Here is a 12235-nt window from a genome sequence, read left to right on the forward strand (position 1 = left end):
TCCCCCTGCTCTTCCCAGTGCTGGGAATCCCTGGGGTTCCTCTGGTGGTTCCATTTGTCACACAGCCCAAACCCTGGCTGTGCACAGGTGTTTGTGCCATTCCCAGTGCTCAGGGTGGCTGGGAATTGTGGTCTGGATGAGCCATCCCCAGGCCTGGCACCTCCCTGCTGGGTATTCTGGTCTGGATCAGCTCTCCCCAGGCCTGGATCTCAATTTCCCACCTCCTGGGAATTAACCCCTTCCTGTTTGCTGCCTTATCCCATGGGGATTGCTTCCCTGGTGCCTGGAGATGAGCGCCCCATTCCCCAATCCCTGAGTGGGTTCTCCAGGGACCTGGAGATGAGTGACTCTATCTCCCAATCCCTGAGGGAGTTCTCTAGGTGCCCAGAGATGAGTGCCCTGTTCCCCAATCCCTGAGGGGATTCTCCAGGTTTCTGGAGATCAGTGCCCCATTCCCCAGGCCCTGAGCAGGTTCTCCAGGTTACTGGAGATGAGTGACTCCATTCCCCAGGCCCTGAGCAGGTTCTCCAGGTTTCTGGACATGAATGTCCCTGTTCCCCATGCTGTAAGCAGGTTCTCGAGGTGTCAGGAGATGAATGCCCCATTCTCCACACCCTGAGGGGGTTCTCAAGGTGTCTGGAGATGAGTGCTCCCATTCCCCACACCCTGAGCACGTTCTTTAGGTGCCTGCAGATGAGTGCTCCATTCCCCAAGCCCTGAGTGGGTTCTCCAGGTTTCTGGAGATGAGTGCCCTGTTCCCCAATCCCTAAGCAGGTTCTCCAGATGCCTGGACATGAATGCCCTGTTCCCCAATCCCTGAGTGGGTTCTCCAGGTGCCTGGAGATGAATGTCCCATTCCCCACGCCCTGAGTGGGTTTTCCAGGTGTCAGGAGATGAGTTTCCCCATTCCCCAATCCCTGAGCAGGTTCTCCAGGTTTCTGGAGATGAGTGCCCCTGTTCCCCATGCTGTAAGAAGGTTCTCCAGGTGCCTGGAGATGAATGCCCCATTCCCCAATCCCTGAGTGGGTTCTCCAGGTTTCTGGAGATGAACACCCTGTTTCCCAGGCCTTGAGAGGGTTCTCCAGATTCCTGGAGATGAGTGACCCCATTCCCCAATCCCTGAGCAGGTTCTCCAGGTTTCTGGAGATGAGTGCCCCATTCCTCACACCCTGAGCAGGTTCTCCAGGTTCCTGGAGATGAGTGCCACGTTCCCCAGGTCCTGAGCAGGGTTCTCCAGGTGCCTGGGCATGAATGCCCTGTTTCCCAATCCCTGAGCAGGTTCTCCAGGTTTCTGGAGATGAGTGCCCCATTCCCTAGGCCCTGAGTGGGTTCTCCAGGTGCCTGGGCATGAATGCCCTGTTTCCCAATCCCTGAGCAGGTTCTCCGGGTTTCTGGAGATGAGTGTCCCATTCCCCAATCCCTGAGCAGGTTCTCCAGGTGCCTGGAGACAAGTGCCCTGTTCCCCAGGCTCTGAGTGGGTTCTCCAGGTGCCTGGAGATGGGTGCCCTGCTCTCCAATCCCTGAGCAGCGTTTTCCAGGTGTCAGGAGATGAGTTTCCCCATTCCCCAATCCCTGAGCAGGTTCTCCAGGTTTCTGGAGATGAGTGCCCCTGTTCCCCATGCTGTAAGAAGGTTCTCCAGGTGCCTGGAGATGAATGCCCCATTCCCCAATCCCTGAGTGGGTTCTCCAGGTGTCTGGAGATGAGTGACTCCATTCCCCACACCCTGATCAGCGTTGTTTTCCAGAGGAGCTGGTGGTCAGCTCGGCAGAGCTGGTGCCCGGGGACTGCATCCGGCTGCCGGCGGCCGGGGCGGTGCTGCCGTGCGACGCGGCGCTGCTGAGCGGGGAGTGCATGGTCAACGAGAGCCTGCTGACCGGTGAGAGCCCTCCCTGCACCCCGGGGTGGCTGCCTGAGCAGGGGACAAACAGGGTTAAAGTGAGGATTTATTGAAGGCCTTCCATGGATACACCTTGGGCAGTTCTCGGGTTGCTGTTGATAATTGCTGCCCCGAGATGTGCAGGGTGTCTCTGCTTCAGCCCATGCAACTGAAACATGAGCCTGGACTCCTCACTTTTCGGTCTTGAGGTTGTTTATTAATTCTTACCTATAAAATTTTCTTTCTGCCCAGCTGAGATCTGCTCAGCCAGGCAGCCACAGGCACTCTGTGTTGTCCTTTTATACTACAAACTACGTAGAACATATTTATACTTAATTCCCAATAGCTATCACCTATGTTAGTGCATTTCTACTCTAAACCAATCCCAAAGTGCCAACATCACTGCAGAAAATGGAGAACAAGAAGAAGAAGGAGGAAGGCTGGACATGCCCAGATTCCTTCATCTTGTCCCCATAACTCCCACACCAAAAATCCTAAAATCTGCATTTTCACCCTGTGATCATTTTGTTATAATACTATTCAAACGTGTGTGACTTTCATGTCCTCATACAAAGTTGGCAACTTGCTCAAGGGTCACAATCAAATCCCCAGGTGCTCTGGGCTGTGTGCCAGGGTCTGTGAGCCCCCAGTGGGGTCCTCAGCAACTCTGGACACCCAGAGGGATGTGCTGAGTTCTGACAGGCAGTCACAAACCTCTGAGGCTACACCCAAAACAGATGATGGGCACAAGTTTTTCAGACAATTGTAAATTTTTAATCCCATTTACATATCAGGGGTTAATGCTCCAATTACAGCTTCAGGTGATGAAGTCATTTACCCCAAGTTTGCTGCCCCCAACTCATTTTGTTTATATTTTTTGGGCCCCGAGGCTGGAGGGTGTCCTGGAGTTTCAGGCCCAGGGGAATTGTGTGTGAGCAGAACGGGAGAGCGGCAGCTGACACTATGGAGTTTTAGAGTTAGGCACTAAAGGAGCACAGGATCTCAAAAATGCAGAGTATAAAATCCTCAGTGTCATCACCCTGGGTGGGTGTCACTGTGGGACTGGTGCCAGTAGGGTGTGTGTCCCCAGCAGTGTCCATGTCCCCAGCAGTATCTGTGTCCCCAGCAGTGTGTGTGTGAGTCCCCAGCAGTGTCCCCAGTGGTGTTTGTGTTGTCCCAGCAGTGTCTGTGTCCCCAGCAGTGTCCGTGTCCCCAGCAGTGTCCCTGTCCCAGCAGTGTCCCTGTCCCAGCAGTGTCCCCAACAGTGTCCCTGTCCCCAGCAGTGTCCGTGTCCCAGCAGTGACCCAGCAGTGTCCCTGTCCCCAGCAGTGTCCCTGTCCCAGCAGTGTCGCTGTCCCCAGCACTGTCCCCAGCAGTGTCCCTGTCCCCAGCAGTGTCAGTGTCCCTGTCCCAGCACTGTCCCCAGCAGTGTCCCTGTTCCCAGCAGTGCCCCCAGCAGTGTCCCTGTCCCCAGCAGTGTCCCTGTCCCAGCACTGTCCCCAGCAGTGTCTCTGTCCCCAGCGGTGTCCCTGTCCCCAGCAGTGTCCCTGGCTGCCCCTGACCCCCCTGGGGTGACAATCCCGCCCCTGGACTGTTCTGTGCAGGGGAGAGCGTGCCGGTGATGAAGACGCCGCTGCCGGCGGGCGGAGCCGCGTACTGCCCCGAGGAGCACCGGCGGCACACGCTGTTCTGCGGGACACAGATCATCCAGGCCAAGGCCTACGTGGGCGGGGAGGTGCTGGCCGTGGTCACCCGCACAGGTGAGGGCGTGGGGGATAACCCAGGATGAATCCCGGGTTGAATCCGTGCCCTTGGGAGTGGTGCTATGGTGACCTCCTGCCTGTCCCGCAGGGTTCTGCACGGCCAAGGGGGACCTCATCAGCTCCATCCTCTACCCCAAACCCGTGAGCTTCAAGTTCTACAAGGATGCTGTGAAGTTTGTGCTGTTCCTCGCCATCCTGGGTAGGTCTGGGTGTGGAGGCTCATCCTGGAGCAGCCAGATTCCTTGGAATGGAATTCCATCCCAGCTCCCTGCTGTGCCCTGCCTTGTAACTGTGCCACTTCTCTCCCTGCACAGCTCTCATCGGCACCTTGTACAGCATCCTCATCCTCGTTAGGAACAAGGTAGGGCTGGTGGAGCGAGCGGGAGAGCCCACAGAGATCCATCAGGGGAGGGATGGATCCTGTTCCTCCTGCTCCCCTCCCAGGTCCCGGTGGGACAAATCATCATCCGCGCCCTGGACCTGGTCACCGTCATCGTGCCGCCAGCGCTGCCGGCCGCCATGACCGTGGGCACCATCTACGCCCAGAACCGGCTGAAAAAGCAGGGAATCTTCTGCATCAGCCCCCCACGGATCAACCTGTGCGGGAAGATCCGCCTGGTGTGCTTCGACAAGGTGAGGCGTATAACAAAGCCTCCATCTTGGCCTTATTGAGCGGTGCAAGGATGGTCCGGGAGCCCAGTCCCTCTGGGAGACAGAGTGCCCAAATGCCCAGTTAGCTCGTGGCCGTCGCTGCAGGCTGCCCTTTAGCAAGCTCGGTGATTGTCAGCTCTGTAGTGATCATCAGCTCTCTTAGGATCTCAGCTCTTTGCTTGCTAGGTAGGGTGCCCCAGGCTGAGGCTGCAGCAGACACTGCAGAGAGAGGAGAAGTCCTGCTGTTCCACAGCGATGGTTTATTGGGGACACTGAAGGGTTCCAGTGACAGCTCTTCTTCTGTCAAATGGGCTAAAACAGCCCCTTTTTATAGGGTGTAGGGGGATCCAAACTTGCCCAGTAGCAAGGGTTAGGTATAGTGGCCTATGAGGTTACAAAGATAAGGCTGAGGGGCGAGGGGTCAGAGACGGGATCTTATTTTGCTGTCTCATCATGACTCAGCAGTTCCTACTTGTGACAGTGGTCACAGGGATATTCAGGTGAGGGAAGAGACGAGAATGTTGACTCCATGTTCAGAAGGCTTGATTTATTCTTTCATGATCTATATATTACATTATAACTAACTAGAAAGAAATAGAAGGAAAGGTTTCCTCTCAGAAGGCTAGCTAAGAATAGAATAGAAAGGAATGATAACAAAAGGCAGCTCTGTCAGACTCTGTCCGAGATAGCTCAGCCTTGATTGGCCATTAATTATAAACATCCAAGATGGGCCAATCAAAAATCCACCTGACGCATTCCACAGCAGCAGATAACCACTGTTTACATGTTGTTTCTGAGGCCTCACCTTCTCAGAAGGCAAAAAACCTCAAGAAAGGATTTTTAGTGAAAAGATGTCTGCGACACCTACTGTTAAGTCGCAATCCTCCATGGAGCTTTCCCAAGCTCTATGGGGTCTGCCACAGAGGCGGGGCGGGCAGGGTGGGCACTGGGGCTGCCCGGACCCACCGCGCTGTGCCCACAGACCGGGACGCTGACCCAGGAGGGGCTGGACGTGTGGGGCGTGGTGCCCCTGGAGCAGCAGCGCTTCCTGCCCATCGTGCACGAGCCCCGCTGCCTGCCCGCCGGCGCCCTGCTCTACGCCCTGGCCACCTGCCACGCCGTGTCACCGCTGCGGGGACAGCTCGTCGGGGACCCCGTGGACATCAAAATGCTGGAATCCACCGGCTGGGTGAGGCGGGTGTGGCTGTGTACAAATCACCAACGGGACGGGGCTGCTGCTGTGGAACGTGCCTTGAGCTGTTTTATTTTCCAGCATCAGTCTCATTACATGGTTATGACAATGGGAAGATGCCAGCAGCTCACATCCCAAGCAGCAGACCAAGAACTTAAAGTTACACCTCACTTTATAACTTTTTTGACCAATCACACAAAGCAAAAGCACATTGACAGTAGTTCTATCCAATCACTATAAGCACACGTACCTTTGGTTAAAACCATGCTTGCTTATTTCGAATACAAAACCTGCTTGTGAGCCTTAAAACACAATGCACAGAGCTCCATTATTAAGCTTCAACCTTCCTAATATCTTGCTAGATAAACTTTTCTGTAGCTTAGAGAGTTATTCTAGACAAGCGTTAATACACAGATCATTGTTCTATTTGCCCTTGCTTTTCTACAGTTTAAATTTAATTTTTTTGCTGACCTCTCTCATGGCTGCTGCTTAGCTCTAGTCACAGTTCTACTGCCTCTAAAGCCTGACTTTTGCAGCTTTCCCAAAACCCTCTGATTTTGTAGATTCCCACAATGGGGGCTGCAGGGCTGGAGAGGGAGGCATTGGGAATCTCGGCAGTTCTGGACCCTGTGTGGGTGGATGTGCTCATCAGGGTTTTGCCCTCTCGATTTCAGCGCCTGGAGATGATGGAGGAGGAGGAGGAAGGGGAGCTCCCGGCGTTCCAGCAGTTTGAGATGAAGGTCTTGGCCGTGGTGAAACCTCCACCAGAGGAGGAGCAACCTCGGGACAGGGTAACCCATGGAACAGCTCCTCACCCTTCTGCCTCCTTGGAGGAGCTCCTGCCTCCTGGAGGAATTCCTGCCTCCTGGAGGAGCTCCTGCCTGGCCCTGATCCCACCCACTCTCCACAGAGGCACCAGGCCCCGCTGGGGATCCTGCGGCGTTTCCCGTTCTCCTCCTCCCTGCAGAGGATGAGCGTCCTGGTCAAGCTGCCCGGGGAGGCCTCGGCCCACGCCTACGTCAAGGGCGCCCCGGAGATGGTGGCCAGTCTGTGCAGGAAGGAAACTGGTTGGTACTGGGAGGTGGGCTCACCCCCTGTCCCGCTGGCTGCATCCCTGAGGCTCATCTCCCCCCAGGGAATTATCCTCAGGAACGCTGTGGGGCAGCTCCCAAAGGCTTTGGGGTGGCCCCAGCCACAGGAGGGAAAGGAAACAGGAGCCAGAAGATGGGGAGGGGGGTTGGGGGCTTCCTTCAACCCATGCTGGGATCTCCAGGCTCCTTGGGGTGGGGAGAGCTTCCCCCAGCCCAGTATGGCATCTCCAGATTCTATGGGGTTGAGGGCTTCCCCCAGTCCAGTATGGGGTCTCCAGGCTCCTTGGGGTGGGGAGAGCTTCCTCCAGCCCAGTGTGGGATCTCCAGGCTCCGTGGGGTTGAGAGCTTGCCCCAGTCCAGTGTGGGATCTCCAAGCTCCTTGGGGCGAGGAGAGTTTCTTCCAGCCCATCCTGGGATCTCCAGGGGCTGGAGGCTTCCTCCGTCCCAGTATGGCATCTCCAGGTTCCATGGGGTGGAGAGAGCTTCCTCCAGCCCAGGGTGGGATTTCCAGGCTCCTTGGGGTGGGGAGAGCTTCCACCAGCCCAGGATGGGATTTTCCAAGCTTCTTGGAGTGGGAAGAGCTTCCTCCATCCCATCATGCGATTTCCAGGCTCCTTAGGGTTGGGAGGGTTTCCTCCAGCCCAGTATGGCATCTCCACATTCCATGGGGTTGAGGGCTTCCCCCAGCCCAGTATGGCATCTCCAGGCTCCATGGGGTGAAGACTTTCCCCCAGCCCAGTATGGCATCTCCAGGCTCCATGGGGTGGGGAGAGCTTCCCCTAGCCCATCCTGGGATCTCCAGGCTCCCCCAGGAGCTGTTCTGGCCTCGCTTTTCCAGTGCCCCCGGATTTCTCCCAGATGCTCCGGCACTACACCACCGACGGGTTCCGGGTCCTGGCTCTGGCCTGCAAAGCCCTGGGCACGGTGGCCACCTTCGAGGAGGCCCTGCAGCTCCCCAGGTCAGTGCCAGCACTCCCTCTCTCCATCTCCTCACTCTCTCCCGGCATTTCCTGGGATGCATTGCAAGGAATTCATCCCTAATCCCTGGCTGGCTCCCAGATGGATTTTAGTTTCTCACACCCCTTGATCCTCTGTGCTGGTTTTGGAGGCGATGGAAGGCTCCTTGTCTCCCACCAGGGACTCCGTGGAGAGCGGCCTGAACTTCCTGGGGTTCCTGGTCATGAAGAACGTCCTCAAGCCGGAGTCTGCGCCGGTGATCCAGCTGCTGAGGAGCGCCAACATCCGCCCCGTCATGGTGACAGGTGACCTTGGGGGGAGCAGCACACGGGGCTCAGGGAGGGAGGGCACACAGACAGTTCTGGGTAGTGTGCAGCAGGAAAGGACTTTCTCACCAGGAACCCCACCCCAGGAACCCAACGAGGAATTCCACCCCAGGAACCCCACCAGGGATCCCAACAGGAACCCTACCCCAGGAGCCCTACCTCAGGAACTCCGCCAGGAAGCCCACCCCAGGAATCCTACCAGGAATCCCTACCACGAACCCCATCAGGGATCCCAACAGGAACCCTACCCCAGGAATCCCACCAGGAGTTCCACCCCCGGAACCCCACCAGGAGTTCCACCTCAGGAACCCCACCAGGAATTCCACCCCAGGAACCCCATCATGACCCCCAGCAGGGATCTGTGCCTGGAGCAGCTGTGGGGGCACCACGAGCACTCCTGGGTCCCAGCTCTGTGCATCCCTGCCCTCAGGATGCATGATCCACTGTGGGGCTCAGGGCATGGATGTGTTTTGGGTGGAAGAACTCATGGTTCTGCTGCCCATCCCCTAAATATTGCTACGTTTGAAATCCCAAATTCCCTGCCCAATGCAGGGGGTGTGAGGTCACCTCTGGGTGTTCTCCAGGGAGGAGAACAGGGCTTGAACCCACATTTCTCTGGGGCAGGGCAGGCAGGAGGTTTTGGAGGAAAGAAGAGGGGAAGCGAAGCCACCACATGGCTGCGGTGGCCGGGAGAGGGGACACGGCAGCTTGGAGCTGCTCCTCTTGGCCTGGGCATCCCAAAACCTCCTTGCTGATGGCCCACGTGTCCCTGGCAGGGGACAACATGCTGACAGCCATGAACGTGGCGCGGGGGTGCCGCATGGTGGAGCCCAGGGAGGGCGTGATCTTCGTCACGGCCTCGCCGCCCGGCCACGACAAACCCGCCGCCCTCAAGTTCGTCCTGGCCGAGCATTCCCAGGGCGAGGAGCAGCCCGAGGTGAGAGCCCAGGACACCTTTTGGGAGCCCAAACTGCCCAGGCACCCTGCAGAGCTGGGGTGTTCGTGGAATCACAGAATTCCAGTGTGGTTTGGGTTGGAGGGACCTTAGAGCTCATCGTGTCCCATGGGCAGGGACAATTTCCACCATGCCAAGGTGCTCCAACCTGGCCTTGGATCACCTCCAGGGATGCAGGGGCAGCCACAGCTGCTCTGGGCACCCTGTGCCAGGGCCTGCCCACCCTCACAGGGAGGAATTTCTTCCCAATATCTAAGAAATGGAGTCCCTCAAATCCGGCTGTCTCCGCAGTCCTGGGAATCCCGAAATCCCAGAACGAGTTGGGTTGGGTTGGGTTGGGTTGGGTTGGAAGGGAAGGGAGCTCAAAACTTGTCCCATTCCGTCGGCAGGGACACCTTCCACTATCCCAGGGTGCTCCAGCCTGGCCCTGAGCCCTCCCAGGGATGGGAAGGGGTTTTCCATCATCATCCTTAGAGGCAATTAAGGCTGTGATCCTGCTCCTCAAAAACCCATCCTTCAGGAGAGGTTCAGCTGCTCCTGCCTTTCCCTGGAGCACATCCAGGGATCCAGGCTGGAATGGCAGCTCCAAACACCTCCCCATGGATGCTGCCAGACCCTGCTCCCAGCTGGGTGTGGAGGGCTGGGCTGCACCCCAAACAGCCCCATTGGTGTGCCTGGAATTGGGGTTTTGGGGAGCCTTTCCCACTGCTCTGGGTCTGGCATGGAGACCCCAAACAGCCCCACTGGGAATTGGGATTTTGGGGAGCCATTCCCGCTGCTCCGGATCTGGCATGGAGACCTCAGTCAGCCCAGCCCTGCACCCCAAACAGTCCCCCTGGGAACTGGGATTTTGGGGAGCCATTCCCTGCTGCTCCAGGCTGGGCTTGGATGGCTGGGTCAGCCCAGCCTTGTACCTCAAACAGCCCCACTGGGAATTGGGATTTTGGGGAGCCATTCCCACTGCTCCAAGCTGGGTCAGCCCAGCCCTGCACCCCAAACAGTCCCACTGGGAACTGGGATTTTGGGAGCCATTCCCGCTGCTCCAAGCTGGGTCAGCCCAGCCCTGCACCCCAAACAGCCCCACTGGGAACTGGGATTTTGGGAGCCATTCCTGCTGCTCCAGGCAGGTCCTGGCTCGGCCTGGGGGCCCTGCAGGGGTTGGGGTTGGGGCTGGAGCTGGAGCTGTTTCCTGGCAGGGCCTGCAGCAGCGGGACGGCTCCTCCCTCCCTCCCCGGCACTGCCACTTCGCCCTCAACGGGAAATCCTTCCAGGTGGTGTGCGAGCACTTCTCCGAGCTGCTGCCCAGGGTGAGTGGGCAGGGAGCCTCCAGGGCCTTGGGGAACTTTCCAGTGCCACTGGGAAGCTTCCAGTGGCACTAGGAACCTTCCAGTGCCTTGGGGAAGTCTCCAGTGCCACTGGGAACCTTCCAGTGCTGCTGGGAGCCCTCCAGTGCCACTGGGAATCTTGTTCCCTGCTGGACATTCCCAGTTCCCTGCCCAGCTGGACATCCCCCGTTCCCTACTGGACATTCCCAGTTTCCTACTGGACATTCCCAGTTCCCAGCTGGACATTCCCAGTTCCCAGCTGGACAATCCCAGTTCTCTGCCAGACATTCCCAGTGCCCAGCTGAACATCCCCAGTGCCTTACTGGACATTCCCATGCCCTGCTGGACAATCCCACTTTCCTACCGGACATTCCCATGCCCTGCTGGACATTCCCAATTCCCTACTGGACATTCCCATGCCCTGCTGGACAATTCCAATGCCCTACTGGACATTCCCAGTTCTCTGTCTCCCGGGAACGCTGATGGATCCTCCCTGTTGGCAGATCCTGCTCCGGGCCACCGTGTTTGCCCGCATGCTGCCCGAGCAGAAGACCCAGCTGGTGTGCAGCCTGCAGGAGCTCAAGTAAGGCCCAGGGGCTGGATCCCAGGGGCTGGATCCCAGGAGATGGATCCTAGGGGCTGGATCCCAGGGGCTGGATCCTGGAATTATAGAGTGGGCGGTGTTGGGAGACACCTCAAACATCACCTGGTGGCAGCCATGCCATGGGCAGGGACACTTCACCAGGTCCAGCCTGGAATGGGGCACCCACAGCTTCTCTGGGATGAGCCAGGGATTTTCCCCATTCCCTGAGGAATTTGGGGTCACTTTCCCACTCCCTGAGGAATTTGGGGTCCCTTTCCCATTCTCTGAGGAATGTGGGCCCCCTTTCCCGTGTTTCCAGAGGAACGTGGGCCCCCTTTCCCGTGTTTCCAGAGGAATGTGGGCTCCCTTTCCCACTTCCTGAGGAATGAGGGCTCCCTTCCCCATTCCCTGAGGAATGTAGGATCCCTTTCCTGTGTTCCCTAAAGAACGTGGGCTCCCTTTCCCATTCCCTGAAGAACGTGGGCTCCCTTTCCCATTCCCCGAGGAATGTGGGCTCCCTTTCTCATTCCCCGAGGAATGTGGGCTCCCTTTCCCATTCCCTGAGGAATTTGGGCTCCCTTCCCCATTCCCTGAGGGTTTTGGGCTCCCTTCCCCATTCCCTGAGGATTTTGGGCTCCCTTCCCCATTCCCTGAGGATTTCGGGCTCCCTTTCCCGCAGTTACTGCGTGGGGATGTGCGGGGACGGTGCCAATGACTGCGGGGCGCTGCGGGCGGCCGATGTCGGCATCTCCCTGTCCGAGGCCGAGGCGTCCGTGGCCTCGCCCTTCACCTCCCGCGTGGCCACCATCGAGTGTGTGCCCAGGGTCATCCGGTGAGCGGGGGAATCCCGGGAATGCTGCGGGGAAATCCCGGGAATGCTGCGGGGGAATCCCGGGAGTGCCGCAGATCCCTCCCGGGGGGGGCTGGCCGGTGGTTGGACTGGAAGGGACCTGGGAGGGACTCAGAGGGACTGGGACAAAATGGGAGGAACTGGGAGGGGACTGGGATAAACTGGGAGGGACCTGGGAGGGAACTGGAAGGGACCTGGGATGGACTGGGAGGGACCTGGAAGGGACCTGGGAGGAGATTGGAAGGGACTGGGATAAACTGGGAGGGACTGGAAGGGCACTGAGAGGGACTGGAAGGGACCTGGGAGAGACTGGGATAAACTGGGAGGGACTGAGAGGGATTGGGATAGACTGGGATGGACTGGGAGGGGACTGGGATAGACTGGAAGGGACCTGGGATGGACTGGGATAAACTGGGAGGCGACTGGGATAGACTGGAAGGGACCTGGGAGGGGACTGGAAGGGACCTGGGAGCAAAATGGGAGGGGACTGGGATAGACTGGGAGGGACTGGAAGGGACCTGGGAGGGACTGGGACAAAATGGGAGGGACTGGGAGGGACTTGGGGGGGCTGGGAGGGGAGTTGGGGTAACTGGTTTATACTAGTTCGGGGCTTTTCATTACTGGTTTAGGGTGCCCATTGCTGACCATTGGGTGCCCATTTGGTG

At 58.0% G+C, this 12235-nt stretch overlaps 1 protein-coding gene and 1 long non-coding RNA gene across 3 annotated transcripts in view; both read left to right on the plus strand.

Annotated features, from left to right (window-relative positions):
- ATP13A2 (ATPase cation transporting 13A2) overlaps positions 1–12235 on the plus strand; it is a 30187-nt gene that overhangs the window by 14818 nt on the left and 3134 nt on the right. For both annotated transcript variants that reach the window (XM_054292004.1, XM_054292005.1), the window contains exons 11-24: positions 1746–1877; positions 3482–3637; positions 3729–3839; positions 3955–4001; positions 4085–4273; positions 5274–5480; positions 6158–6274; positions 6394–6550; positions 7413–7533; positions 7712–7836; positions 8634–8794; positions 10009–10119; positions 10641–10720; positions 11400–11552. In XM_054292004.1, coding sequence (XP_054147979.1) covers positions 1746–1877; positions 3482–3637; positions 3729–3839; positions 3955–4001; positions 4085–4273; positions 5274–5480; positions 6158–6274; positions 6394–6550; positions 7413–7533; positions 7712–7836; positions 8634–8794; positions 10009–10119; positions 10641–10720; positions 11400–11552 — 1867 coding nt within the window. The remainder of the gene's footprint in view (positions 1–1745; positions 1878–3481; positions 3638–3728; positions 3840–3954; positions 4002–4084; positions 4274–5273; positions 5481–6157; positions 6275–6393; positions 6551–7412; positions 7534–7711; positions 7837–8633; positions 8795–10008; positions 10120–10640; positions 10721–11399; positions 11553–12235) is intronic.
- On the plus strand, positions 462–1739 carry LOC128947656 (uncharacterized). The gene is made up of 3 exons (XR_008484054.1): positions 462–522; positions 775–1035; positions 1539–1739. It is a non-coding gene; the product is annotated as an uncharacterized LOC128947656 (long non-coding RNA).

Source organism: Melozone crissalis, unplaced genomic scaffold, assembly GCF_028551555.1.
Source record: "Melozone crissalis strain CALT ecotype California unplaced genomic scaffold, PUWL_Pcris_2 ptg000107l_1, whole genome shotgun sequence".
Classification (NCBI taxonomy): Eukaryota; Metazoa; Chordata; class Aves; order Passeriformes; family Passerellidae; genus Melozone; species Melozone crissalis.